This window comes from Oreochromis aureus, linkage group 13 (assembly GCF_013358895.1).
Source record: "Oreochromis aureus strain Israel breed Guangdong linkage group 13, ZZ_aureus, whole genome shotgun sequence".
In the NCBI taxonomy this organism is placed as follows: domain Eukaryota; kingdom Metazoa; phylum Chordata; class Actinopteri; order Cichliformes; family Cichlidae; genus Oreochromis; species Oreochromis aureus.
The window spans coordinates 17,663,402-17,677,862 of record NC_052954.1 but is presented as its reverse complement, the minus strand read 5'-3'; the positions used below and the strand labels follow the sequence as shown (position 1 = coordinate 17,677,862).

At 41.9% G+C, this 14,461-nt stretch overlaps 1 protein-coding gene across 1 annotated transcript; it reads right to left on the bottom strand.

The window, feature by feature from the left end:
• Positions 1-895: 895 nt before the first annotated feature.
• On the bottom strand, positions 896-13,426 carry sfrp5 (secreted frizzled-related protein 5). The gene is made up of 3 exons (XM_031737157.2): positions 12,428-13,426; positions 5,441-5,518; positions 896-2,447 (listed from the first exon to the last, which is right to left on the bottom strand). Exons 1-3 carry the CDS (start codon positions 12,981-12,983, stop codon positions 2,119-2,121), a joined length of 963 nt encoding a protein of 320 aa, XP_031593017.1. The 5' UTR covers positions 12,984-13,426; the 3' UTR covers positions 896-2,118.
• Between the last annotated feature and the right edge of the window lie 1,035 nt (positions 13,427-14,461).

Sequence of the window (14,461 nt, the reverse complement as noted above, 5' to 3'; positions counted from 1 at the left end):
GCCAGTCCACATCAGCTTCCATGTTTAAATGTCCACCTTACCAGCGGAAACAAACAAACAATGAACCAAACAAACTGTCAGTTTGTTACCAAACCTGTTTGGGTCTCAGTGGCCAATACCCCCATTCACAAAAACTGTACAGATTTGCTTATTTTTGACTCACTTGTTTTAAATGATGTATAACTGAGATTGTGAATCAGTTGTATTAAGAGATATACTAATAGCTCAGTCACACTATAGTAAAAATAGGATGAGAACCTCCTTGTGACTTGGAAAAATTGGTGGCTGCCCTGTTTTGTTTTGTTTTTTTAACTTTCAGAGACCAATTCCAAAACTTAATACAAACTCTGGATGACCACTTTCAGTCACACAGTAATTTCGAGTTGCCTGGTGGGAGGAAACCTATCTCCAAATAATTGTGGTTGGATCTGGGACTGACTGTAATCAATCTCAGGCAGATTGTTGAATATTTGCAGTGTTTTTACAGCTATTTTGCAGTTAAATCACAATCCTGCAGTAGCTACGTCACTATTTGTGGAGAAATCTTTGAATTTCTGTTTTAAATCTATGCGGCTCTGGCTAGAACAGTGAACATTGAGAAACATCAGACCAAGACATTTTCAACTTGTCAACTTTATTTTATGCTTTGACAGTTGGTGTGGTAGATTAAAAAATTTAAAAAGTGTAAATCAGAGTAGTTTCCTTTTCTATTTGTCCAATTTTCATTGCATCTAATTGAAAAGTATCTGTTTAATATGAAAAATGTTAAAAATAAATGAAGTCGTAAACTACTGAGCATCCTCATTCAAGTGTGTTAGTTACTTATGTGCTTTTTTTTTAAAAACCAGTCGAACATTTTATGCAGATGATAGTCTGAAAATAAATTTTTTAGGCATGAATATACACTTTGTGGTTTATTGGTAATAAATGTGAAACATGACATTTCAAGCAGGTGTTCTTTATAAAAATTTAAAATATATTTTATTCATTAACTTTTTCTGTAAAACAAAGATCTATTTCAGTAACAGAACTACTTACAGGTTAATAGGTTAGAAAAAAAATCTCTCATTGTTACAGCAACAGTGTATTCAGGTGCTCTTTGTGTATGATTTTTTGTTTTCATACCATAGATGTTTAACTGAAGCAAATTTTTTTTTTAAAAAGTACAAGCAAAGAAACATTTGAAGACTGATAGTGAAAAATAGCGAGTACAAGAGACTTATGAATCCAACATTGTTGGTTGTGTCCAGAGTCTCTCTCTCTTTCTTTCTCTTTTATTCTCCACTTGTTTTCCAGACGATGCCTTCACTGCCCTAACTTTATTCTCTTTCAAAATTAAAAAGTAAAAAATATTCAAGTTTCCCTCTTTCAGGCCACAAAAATGGTTCTGTACAAAGTCAGTGGAAGCATCAGTCAGTCTGTCTCATTCCATCAGTCTTCGTTCCCAGCATGGAAAAGAAAAAAAAAAACAAATCCCAGTTTTCTAAGCATTTAGTATTGGTCTGAATTACCTACTTTTTACAACATGCAGTTAAGTGGATCATCAATATTTCTGTGCTTTGATGTTGTTCCTTGGAGCACTGTGCCAGCGTGTGCACTGGTACATCACACAACCCACATACGTTCACTCTCTCATTGCTCTCAGCACTTTTTGCACAGAAACAAACCTTCCCATAATTTTCATTTCACTACAGCGTCTTTCCAGTAGTTAAATTTCCATTTCTTAATGCTGATGTCTAAGAAGATTGCTTTAGGATATGATTTAAGTGATTCTATAATATCAGAATAGGCAAGCATATTAATGAAGAGTACATTAGATTCCAGGGTGTGAATCAATATGAAATCATGCTAATTGGTTTTTTTTGATGGAAGGGGGGGACTCGACTTATTTAAAAAGCAGTTTTCTTCTCTCCAATAATAATAATAATGATCTCTAACATCAAAGGAGAAAAAGACAACAACCTGATTCATGTTTAGCTTCGGGGCTGGTAAAAGATTTTATAGGATCCATGACTCAGGGATGCATTAGTGAAATAACTGCTATAATCTAAGTGAAACAAAGGTTGAATCTGAAAAGCAAAGTTGTAGAAAGTTCAGCAAACACTGCAGTGAAGCACATCACTGGAAGACGGTGTGGTAGGTGGGGCACTGATGGGACTTCATGTATTTGATGGCGACCTTGAGCTCCTTGCTCTTCTTGTCCCACTTGTGAATGGACGTGAGAAGCAGTTGTTGGTCCACTTTGCGGCCCATGATGAGGAAGTTGGAGCCCAGGCTGTCCAGCTGGGAGCACGGACAGTTGGCACCATTCTTAATGTACAAGGTCAGCTTCTTCAGGTCCTTCTTCCTCAGCACGCCCTGCTTCAGAACTTTCTTCTTCTTTTGTGCTGCAATCAGCTTCCGGTCACCCTTTTCCTTTTTCACCTCCTTGATTTTCATCTTTAGGACTAAAGGAGAAGAGAAGAAGATATTTAAATTTACTTTTATTCACTAAAACCCTAAAGCTCTTAATGTGTCACTCTGATCCCAGTGTTTCACTCTTATTTAAGCAGCTGTGGTATTTTTTTTTTAACTTCTGGAAGTCTAGTACTGAGCTCTGTACTGTTCTAAAGCAGTAGCTATTTTACACCTCCCCCGAGTATCATCATTTAGACTTTCCCGAGCAGTGTGCAAAAACTGCATCCTTGTGAATGTCTGACTCGGGAAAAACTCCACAGTCCAACATCTTTTTGGAATTTGGTGTACATATTTTGGCAATATAAATCACAAGTCTTCTCTTTGTTGTTGTTGGGCTATTCCTGAGCAAAAATCATCTTAAATGATTTTGCTTTCAAGTCTCAGACAAAGTCAGATTTGTAGTCAGGTTCAGGGCAACATCCATAAGTCTAAAAAACTGCTTGCAGCATAAGATTAATATTGCTACATGGAATCATTATCATCTGTTGTCATTCTGCCCCGCCCGTGTCATTGTTTACATGCTTGCAGTGCAGTGTTTTGTGACCAGCTGTGTATTTTTAGGCAAAACATATAATGAACAGAGAACCTCTGTGCACAGTTTTTATTACATGCAGGATCTGGTTACAGCAAACTCAAAGTTTATCAGCCTAATGAAGTCGTGACTTGTATCTCCCATTGCACCTTCTGTTTATAAGTTCATATTTTTATATGCGAGAGATTAAAATTGAACTGCAAAACATTCAAAAGAGGAATTCTCAGGGTGAGAATTTTGACAGGTGAAATTAATCACGGGTCGGGCAAAGGCGTGGGGTCGGTATGAAGCATCGCTATGTACCCCGGCCTGCTGGAAGATCGCCATTTCACTTCTCGCCTGCTTGTCTATGGTTGCATAAACATCCCTCGGTACACTCAGATAGGTATACAGTACATGTGAAGTGATAGCGTGTTCAAAAAGGAATGTGTGCATTGAGTTGCCCCTTGTTCACATCCTGTTTCACATCCAGCTCCTTTGCCGCGAGTGTGTTTATGCGCTGTATTTGCCTGCCTACATGCCTGAGCCGTGTGTGTTTTCGTGAAGGACCGCATTCATGTGTATGTACGGCGTGTGTTCAGTAAAGGTACGGAGGATAATTCATCTCCCTCTGCTTCACTTTAAATGCCCACCCGTAATCAGTCATATTTAGTCATAAGTGATGCAGTGGGGCCCTCTGTGCTGCCTGGCCAGCATCTTTGTGACAAGCTGTGCCCACGTCTTTATACAAAGTCGCTCTCTTTAAAGTGAGCAGAGGAGGGCGTAGAGGTAGAAGCAGCTGGAAAGAGAGGGAGTGAGGAGTGTGCCGTCGTTTTGAGGAGAAACAGGTTTTCTTCAAGCTAAAGCAAGCAATCTACTCTAACAACAAGGTGTCGGCTAGACAAGACTCTTGTCGTTTGTACAGCAGCTGGATAGCACAGCAAGGAATGTCAGGAGATCGCCCGTGAAAAGCAGAGCGTAGCAAAAACTCTCCGAGGGTGAACAGTGTCCAAAGATGAATAGGTAGCAGCATTCATGAGGTATGAGCTCAAGCTCTTGCACTAAAGAATAACATTGTAGAGTCGTTCCTTCCTTGATCTCCAAATCCATATGTCACACTTATCTTTTCGACGCATTCGCTTGTGTCCTCCAGCCACATAAATGCTGAGCCAATAAAACGTCTATCTGCGGCTATCTAATTTAACCTGCAATCATGTTTCATATTAATGAACAGAAAGAATCTGTGTTTTGCTTTCTGATCCCTGAAGCAACCTCATGTTAAAAGATTGAGATATATAATCCTGCAATTAATCAGACAAATAAATATCCCTGATTTGGTAACGTCACCATGAATTACAGGAGACGAGTCTGCATTTTGGCTTTGGCTCAGAGAGTCAGGAAGGTGCGCACAGACGTGTTTTGTTGTTGTTGGATGTGGTTTTATCATTTATTATGGGTCATGCTCTGTATATTCTGGCTCTTTTGTACATGCGGTTATTTTATAAAACTGTTTTATACTGCAGACATCTCCTCTGCGGGAAACATGAAATATGCAGAGAAAAAATGATCCTGGCCACACATCCTTTTGTAATTTCACAACTTTTTGTCACCATTCCTCATTTGGTGCTTAACGTGTTTGGACCAGAGCAAATAGACAGCAGTTTATCATTAACTGTAAACACTGTAAACAATTCAGCTGCCGTGATGAACTCAAATAACGGAATAATTATATAATTATACCTTGGCATCGTCTTAAGGTCATTACTATTGTGAAACAGGAAGGCTGGAAAGTGGAAAGTTTGGAATTGGAGCTAAGAAATGAAGTCATTTATCAGTTCATGTGAAGAAAAAGTCAATTCTAGCAGGGAAATTAACGCGAAACGGCTGCAATAAAGATTTAACCGAAAGGAGGATCAGAAGTGAGAAACAGGGATGTGCAGATGAGATTCTCTGTGTGGTTTCATGTGCTTTTTAATTCATAAGCAAAGGAAAATAGCATAAAAACCAGTTAATCTTCATATTATGTAACCACTGACAGCTCAAAGTTAAGCTTTCGTGTTAGGTGATTTTGCTTTTTGAGAATACGCAGCTTTTTACATTGTCACAAATTTATGTCCATGCCATTTATGTTGATGGGAGTTTTTAAGGACACAGTGCTTTGACTTTTAAGTTTGTTATTACAGCTTTTCAACACAATATTAAAAAACAGATTTTATTATTACCTCATGAAACAGACTTGTAAATCCAAATCAAGCCCGTGGTGAAATGTTTTGCTCGCACTCTTGTACTTGGCTGACTGTTGTACACAAAGCAATTGCACTTTTCTGCTGTGTTGTCAGTCTCTCACAAACTCACTTTTTTTAAGTTTACCAGACTGCAGATAGGTAAAAAGGTTTGCATGACCCTGCTGTGTGTTAGTGAGCATTTGTATCCATAGTCAAGTATTATGTTTTTCAGTTTTTTGCTACTTACCAAAGTCACTTGCACAGTAATGCTCCATGATGTTGTCTTTCTTCAGCTCATTGTCACACGGTGGGCACACCTTTGACACTGAGGGGACAAAAAAAGAAGAAGAATTTGTCGTCACCTATATTCAATCTCGTTTCATTTGGTGCTTTTAAAACCAGATTAGCTCATATCTAACGGCAGCGTTGAGGTCAAGTGCAGTCAGCAAAACCAAAGTTGTGTCAGTATGAAATCATTAAGCCCTGAGCACTTCTGAGGCACTTATTTGCAGCCCCCCTCTCCTCTTGTCAGAGGCGATTTGCTGCTGAGTGAACGCAGAGTCCAGCAGGCTGACTGATGTTTGCCCTGCAATTACACCGGAGAAAATGTTTTTATTCTGGCCCGTTGTATATTTTGGTGGCGCAGGCGTGGTCTCAAGGTAAACGGTGCGGCGGGAGCTGCTGAACATGGTGAAAAGTGATTCAGTACACAGACGCAGCCATCACTTAGGCCACACAGCAACCGCACATTGTGAAAGAGCGAGGGGGAAACCAAAGCAACAAGTTCAGTTTATTTTTAACTCAAAATTTACGGTCATGCATGCTTTACTCAAGAGCGTGTTTGGCCTGTCTAACTTTGATATGGGACTTTGTGATTGTTGTTGTTGTTGTCTGCCCACACAGTTGAGACAGAGTACATGAGGGAAGAAATACAGGCCCTGCATAAAATCCTTTTTATGTATTTTTTTGCATGTTTCCATGTTTTTATATGTATATAGCTGAAATGGACAAATAAGGCCTCGCCATTCAATTAATAGGACTTATAAAACGTCAAAGACTCCTCTGACACACACATAAACAAACACACACCACCTTGTAACTTTCCCCTCAATATGAAACTTTATCAAAACAATTACTGCTTCAATTCCACGTATTTCCAGAGTATTTCCAGCTGTACACATCTAATATCAGGCCACTCATCCACCAAACAGAGGCGCACGCCAAGTGAGCAAAAAAAAATTAAAGTATAATATTAGAAAGGGCCACAGAGAGAAGGATGTGGTATAGAAGCCTTGCCCTGACAACATACCTATACACCTAGGGGATAAATTTGACAACATGAAGGGAAAACAGTGCAGAACTTTTGCTGAGTTAGCAGTGTTTTTTTCGAGATGACTGCTTATAGGAGAGTTTAGTTTTTCTGACATGCCCTCATTGCAAGATCCAAAATATGTTATTCCCCCACCCCCTGAGTTCCCTGTGCTTTCTCTTTCCTTCTGTGTCTCCCACTTTCCAGAAACACACCTATGCAAAAAGACACGCCTCTCCTTGCACTGTGCAGGCCCTGGGTTAAAAGTCAGGGTTCAGAGGTTATCACCTCAGCCCAAACCTTAGCGTCTGGCCAGATAATGAGATGGGTCAAAGTTTAACATGCTTCGCTGCTTGGGTCATGGGGAGGTGAACCCCCTAACCACCACTGAGTGTATGCATGTGTGTGTCTGCATATGTGTGTGTTGGAGGTAGCTGAACCATGTTCTTGTAGAGTAACTGCCAGTTTTTTCTCCTCTGAGGGTTCCCATGCTTTCATAGGCAGGAGACCTGTGAGGCCTGCAAGGTCAGGCTTCTAATTGTTTGGTGCTGACATGAAGACTGGGACAGAAGCATGGAAACACACACACACACACACAGGCACACACACACACACACACAGAACAAGAGACAACAAAACTTCTCTGGATTTGTCCGTCTTGAATGGTTCCCTTGAAGCCGTTCGGCCTTATTCAGACTCGGCGGTAATTCATTCTGGTTTCACAGGGGTGGTATTTTGGCAGAAGGCCCGGTTGTGCTGATGCCAGAGCATGTGTCAGGAGAAAGCAGTCCCTCCATGAAACTTAGTTGAGCTTGGACCGAAAACCAGCATTTGGATGGCGCTTAGAAATCACTTAAGGGACGACTGCCCTCATCGTCGGTCTCTGTCGAGGGAATCACCGTCATGTTCTGATGGGAATCACTGCTGCGTGGCTTGGTACTTTTTTTCCTGGACACATTTCTGCTCAGTAAATATTTTGACTTTGAGCTCATTAATATATTTTTTGCCATCATCTCAAAGCAGCTGAAGAATTTTTTACCATGCGATTAAATTGTGAAAATCTTGCTCTCACTCTGGTTGACTTTGGACTTGACCACCTCTTGTGTGCTACTTTTGGCATTTACCTACTGGGTTATAAACTTAATTACAGAAATTTTAATGTTCCAATTTATTATGACAAATGTTAGTGTCTTACAGAGCTTACAGAACCTGTGGAGGACGAGGAGGTTGGGAGTTGATGATTGAGGATAAGAGGAAAGGGATAATGGGAACGGGGTGAGTAGGGAGGAGGTCTTGTGGAAGGCCCTGCTGTTAATCTTTAAACAGCAAGCCAGGGTGGAAATGGTGCACAGCAAGAGGGGGAAACTTCTCCAAAACTTCACTTACTCATAGCTCCGAGGTTAATAACATTTCAGTCTTTCTGCAGTGTCTTTTGTCTATAAAGAAATCTCCAAGAAAAACCTATTAAACTTATGAACGTGAAAACTCATTTGCAAAATAAATTTGGAATACAAAGCAGTGGCACCGTGTACCAATGCAAAGGAATATCTGTTTTCTTTAATGACATAGTCATTCTTATTTTGTTTTACTTAGCTTAGGAAATTGCTTTCTGGCATGAAATTTATTGGGTAACAACACAAATCATCGTGCCCGTTCACAGTGAATTCCTAATAGACACCGCTTGTCATCACATGATGTTAAACAACCTAATTAACTTACTTTAAACATGCAGCTGAAATCACAAACACTGCAAATCATATTTTATGTTTGTTTCGTTTGACTGATTTGCTTGGAATCATTTTTGTAGTTGGGTAAAAACGCAAGAGGTTACATGCCGCCACTGCCTCTTTCTCTTATGCGCACTTTTGAATAAACACAAACACATGTCTTCACACATCTCACGACCACATCTAACAGCACCGTCATCTGGTTCTCTGACATTTCTTGTACCTTATTGCTTGTTGCCCGAGCTTCACAGCGACTTTTATAGGAAGAATGCTCCATTTAAAGTGTGCGCCGGTCGCTATCTCATGCCTCATTTGAGTCTTTTAAGTTATGAGCAGCAGCACTTATGACATAAAATGGCACTATCCCGGAGATGAAATTCAGCGTGATTTACATCGGAGAGCCAAACATCTGTTGAAATGCGAGGCCGCAGAAGGACGGAGGAGGACTAAAGCATGGCTCAGGGAACCCACGGGGCCCCTAAAACACAGCATGCTCCTTGCATCTGTAGGAAGCCTACACAGAAGAGAAAATACATCCTCAAAACGCCTCGGCAACCCTCCATACCCAGAGCATTGGATCATATTTTCCTTTTCATATAGTAACCAAGTTCATATGAGCAGTGCCTGTTGTGCTGCTGGGGTCCTGACAGTGCTGCCTGTCTCCTTTAATGTGGTTGTATATCATACTAGTCACATTTCATCACAGATTTCAGCAAGGACAGACCTTTCCTACCATGCAATTTCACTGACATGCACATATCTTGAGCATTCATTTCTGGTGCAAACATGCAAACTAAGTTAAGAATAGGGCCTTTAAAAAAAACAAAAGCAGAATCCAGTCTGTGCTAATCATACCTACTGATTTACAGATGCTGACAGCAGCTAAAAGTGGCATCATTAAAACAATGAGGTGTAGTTGTTGGTGTGGCATTAATTGTTCCCTGTCTGACAGACTGAGCTCGGCTGGCCTTTTCCGCTCCCGGGATGCCTGGGCCCTCTTTTGTCAGCAGTCAGCTTGTCTTGTGGTATAATATACAGACTTGTATTTCACATAATCACACCCCTTGGGCTCTTCACACACACACACACACACATGCACGTAAAGGCAGAAGTGCCAGCACAAAACCTGAGCTCAGGTGGTGGTGAGTTTCTGCCAGTTTTGGCTGTGACACAGAGGTGGAAAGTGAATCTTGCTCTTTACTTTTAGTTTCCACAGGAGTCCTCGAACCGTGCTATATCATGTAATTGCAGAATAGCTCAGATAGCATTGGGGCCTCCCGGACTGGGAGACCAGCGAGTAAAGCTATACTAATTCTTGTGATTGATCCAACTCCCAAAGATTCACCTGGATTACCACAAGATGCTTCATGCGATCCCGTGTACTGAAAATCGTCAGTGTCCTCCAGTGACATAGAAGCTTCCCGGGAAACTCACTTCTAAGAGCTCTTAGCTGAAATTCCTTTTTATTATTGCTGGCTGTGTTTTCATGTGTGTGTGTGTGTGTGTGTGTGTGTGTGTGTGTGTGTGTGTGTGTGTGTGTGTGTGTGTGTGTGTGTGTGTGTGTGGGCGTGCATCCGTGCAGAATTAGAAGCCAAAAGCTTGTCCTCGGGATGGCCTCATCGGCACATCTGAGAATCTCTGGTTCTTAGCGAAATGTCAGTGGCTGAGCCTCCGGGCTAGAAGTGATATGGGTTCACTCTTAGTTTGAAACGCTCACATGAATACACACACATGCACACGCCTAAAAAAGCACACACCCAAATGTAACTTTACCGTTACTTCATTTTTGATTTTGAGTGTCATTTTATTCTTTAAAAATTGAAATCAGCATATTTTTTCTCTTGTTCTTTGTATGTCAAATTTCCTAACACTAAAAATCCTTATTTCCTCTGATCATTATTTGAATAGATGGGATCAAGAAACAGTCGCCTGTTTGGGGAGGTGGCAGATGAACGTCAAGCCGCCTCCTTCTCAAAGAGCATGTAGAAGAACGAATTATAACTCCGCAAAGCCAAAATGTCACATAGTTGATACGAGTCCTACAAAAACAGAACGGCCATTTTCCCTAATGGAAAAAGTCAGAACTGCATTAATTCACCCAAGAATCTTCCACTGGTCTTTTTCCCACTGCTTTTTGCAAATCAGATTAGATAGTTAGATGTCAGTATGCTGTGACCATTATTGATAAAAAGGAAAGATATGTCACACAACTGACTGACAATGTTTTTGTAATGATTGGTTTTCAGCGCTTTAGGAAATGTGTTAATCTGTCAAAGAACAGCTCAAGTAACAGAAAGGACATTTCAAGTCAAAAAAGACCTTTTCACCATAAACGAAAGAAGATGAAAAATGAGATTAAACGGTTGAAAGCAAATCGTGAAGTAATGTGAGCAATATGGCAATGGCCATTTTATTTAAATAGCATTTTTCAGTACGTACAAACTCAGTGTCCTTAAGATAAAAGATAAATTAGGTTGTAAAAAAAAAAAAAAAGATTTAAAGAGGGTTTTGATTTTGGACACGGTTTTAATTGACTTTGGCTCAACAGGCAGCTGCCCCCACCACCATCCCCCCACACACACCCACAGTAACTGAAAGCACCTTCAGCACACTTAGATCTAATTCTAGGAATAGTTAAAAGATCTGCACCGTTTTCTAAACCGGATCTAAACCGTTTTCTTCAGGTTCTCATTGAAAGCAGAGGCAAACACTTCTTATGCTGCAGGAAGCAGCTTTTCTCCTCTTTTATCCGCTGTGTGCCTGTCTTTACTCTCCTGCTTCCCTCTCCTTTCACTCCTCTTCATTCTGCTCTCTCAGGGACAATCAGACTTTAGCGATTCCCATTCTCTGCCTGCGTCTCTTGTCCTGTCATGTCGACTAATTAGTGGGAACTCAGTAATTGGCCTTCTAGCTAATTGGCCTGCTGGCTGCCAGACCCAACAATGGCTGAGCAGACTGGGACACAGTGGGGACTGTCCCCCTCCACTGTCTAAAGACTCTCATCAACTCCCTCTCTCTCCCTCTCAGCGCTGACTGCTTTTGTGAAGAGGCTGCTTAAGTAGTTGTGCTTCTCACACACATACACACACACACATACACACAGGCATTTGCACACCTCTTTGGATTTAGTTCCCACTCAGTCCCACTATTCACTATTGATACTCTTACTTATTGCTTGTGAAGAATAATATATTTTCCTATTTTTGTGAATCAAATCACTCTCAGAAACCCTTGATAAAGATTTGTCCTTTTGTTTCATCCAGCTAAGGTTAATTTGGTAATTTGACTCTGTGCAAACCATGAAATAAAACATGATTCATTCACTCTTTGACTGACTGTTTAGCTGTAGATGGATGACTACTGATAAGGGTGTGTGTCCATGCATGTGCCTCTGTGTAACTTTCAGTTAATACCCCTGCAGTCCATCTATCTTAACTCAATGCGCGATCTGGCTGCTGGAGTCTCCAAGTCTCCTGGCTGTGTTGGTCTGTCTCCGTACCTCCCTGAGGCATATGTAGATGGCCAGAGCCATCCTCAACTGTCCACTTAGAACTTTTCCCTGTAGCATCTTCCTGCTCCTGTCTCTTTCACTGACCTCCTTTGGCTAGTTTTCCACTTAATCTCTTGTCTGTCATTATGGAAATGCATGGAAGCCGTCTGATTCTCTCATCCTCACAGTTTACAGACTCTCAGTGTATCTGATTGCAAGGACTTGAACGATCATTTGCTAAAGTAATATTATGAAAACAATGAAAAATTCAGAACTTTGTCTCCTCGTTTACTTTCTGCTGAGTTTTTCATCTCAGCGCCTGTGTCTGCAAAACACAACATATTTTTCGTGGCAACTTTTCCTTCTGTCGAATTTAAAACACATGTGCATTCACATATCTCTTATTTTCAACTAGATTTTATTAAATATACCAGGACAGAATATTTAATCACTGGTTTTTTAAATAAAAAAATCTCAAAGATTTATTAAATGAGTATTTATTACATTTTTAAATCTTTTTAAAGAGATTGCTAAAACATTATATTTACATTTTGTGGAAAGCACCAGATTATCTTTTTGCTGCTGGAAAAGCTGTAATTTTAACCAGTAGCCTCTTCAGTAGTTATGCAAATTAAAATTGGTTATGATTTCATTGACATTTCTCTTCACTGTATTTTGCATGAGCGTGCATGAGTGAAGGTGGCCTACCTGGTGGCTGGGTCGCGTGGTTCCCGGTGAACTGCATGGGGATGCACAGGTCGTTATCAATGGGGAACTTGTCGCAGGTCAGCATCTCCGGCCAGGGAAAGCCGTAGGTCTCCATCACCGGAGCACAGCTGTCCCTGACAGCCTCGCACAGTGAGCGGCAAGGGTAGATGGGCCTGTCTAGGCACACCGGTGCAAACAGTGAGCACAGGAAGACCTGCGTATCAGCATGGCACCGCTTGGCCAGGAGGGGCACCCAACTGCCTGCCTGCTGCTTAACTTCGGGCATGGTCTCATGGTCCAGGAGGTTGGGCAGCCTCATCTTCTTGTAGCCCACATTGTGGCACAGGCGCAGGTCAGCTGGTATGTCCACACACTGGGGCTGCTTGGTGTAGAAGCGGCCATTGTGGAAGTTGTCCGACTGCCAGCTGTAGTAGTCATACTCATCTGCGGCCGAGACGGTAAGGAGGAGGAGGAGGGAGAAGGGCGACAGGCCCAGTGCCAAGCTGAAGGAGCCCTGGGTTAATGCCCACCTGGGGCTCTTTTGTCCGTTTGCCATGCCTCTACGAGTTCAGACCAACAATTCAAGAAGGTTATATCCAAAGTCTCCAAAGTAACTCAGTGAAGACAAAATGCAAGGAGAAGAGAGAAACAAGGGGGGGCAGGCGTAAAAGCTGTAATCCCTTTTTTTCTCCTGAGTATGAACGCAGCGGATTGAAAACAAAAGTGTTTAATTCCCTTCTTCCCTGGAGAGTCGACCCTCTAAGCCTCCCTGAAACACCTCCCTGTGTGTGTGTGTGTATGTGCCTCAGGTAGTGGAGTGGGGAGGCAGCAGTCAGGGAAGAGTGAGCTTACAAGTAGGACTTCTTACTTTTCCTAACTTTCCCTGTTCACAGTTTCTCACTTTCTTTCCCTGGTGCTCTCTTAGAACTGCCTCCAGCCCTCTCCTGCTCTCTGTCTATCAGTCGGTAATGAGGAGTACCTAGGTTTTAAGAGGCAGTGGTAGCTGCTCTCGTCTGCTGCCTGCCCCCTAGCAGGCGTCCAGACCATTCACCTTCCTACTGGCCTCCCCTGGACTCACTCAGAACAGCTCCAGCCAATCACAACCCCAGGGGGAGGCTCCCACTGGCCCTCAGGACACTCCTTCTGCCCCTTATTTTCACCAAAAGCCCTCCTCCAGAAGAGCTTAACAGGAGAGAAAGAGAGAGCAGCCTGTGGCAAGTTTCTACAGCTGCATTTTTATATTGATCTCTCGAATATGCACACGATTCTTTAGTTGGAAACACATCCAGAAGACACTGCCATCCTCTTAGTCATGTTGCTTTTGTGGTGGATTTCTAAACTCTTTAGCCCACTTCCATTTACTTGGGAGAGACAGACTCTACAAGCTCCCTGCAGATTGCTCCACATGTAACAAAGGATGTGTGCTTGCAATTCAAGCACGCTCACTTCATTAGCTCAAAACAGTCTGGCAGCAGCTTTGGTTGGCATCAGCAGTGAGAAAACTTACAAGCGCACGCATTCACATGCATAACTGTAAATGTGTGAGATGCAGGAGGAGAATATGAATGAAGTCAAGGGGGGAAAGGGCACCAGCATGGGAGAAGTGAGGTTACTGAGTTGTGCAGCTACAGGTGGCTAGGTGGTTTATCCGCGCCAAGGGAGTTATGCTAATGTGTATGTTGGCTGTGAAAAGAGGCACGCTGCATATCTGTCTCTTTCTATCAGTGCCACTGACACAGTGAGGGCCTTCATCTTTGGAGCAAACTCCCTAGAAGGGTCACATTCAGATTCAAAAGCCTGTAGCATTGTGAACAGGATGTGGGATCAGTGGCTCACTTGGAGGGTGTTCCTGCATTTGCTATTTGATCTGCGTCACGCATTAATGCTTTTCCTCATGTGAATAGACTGTAAATGCAGGCCAATACAAATGATTTTAAAGTGACTGTTTGCTGTACTATATCAAGATATATGTGGTTTGTGAAGACACCATATAGATCATCCCGCAGCTGGATTGTGGAGAGACTAAGACGAAGT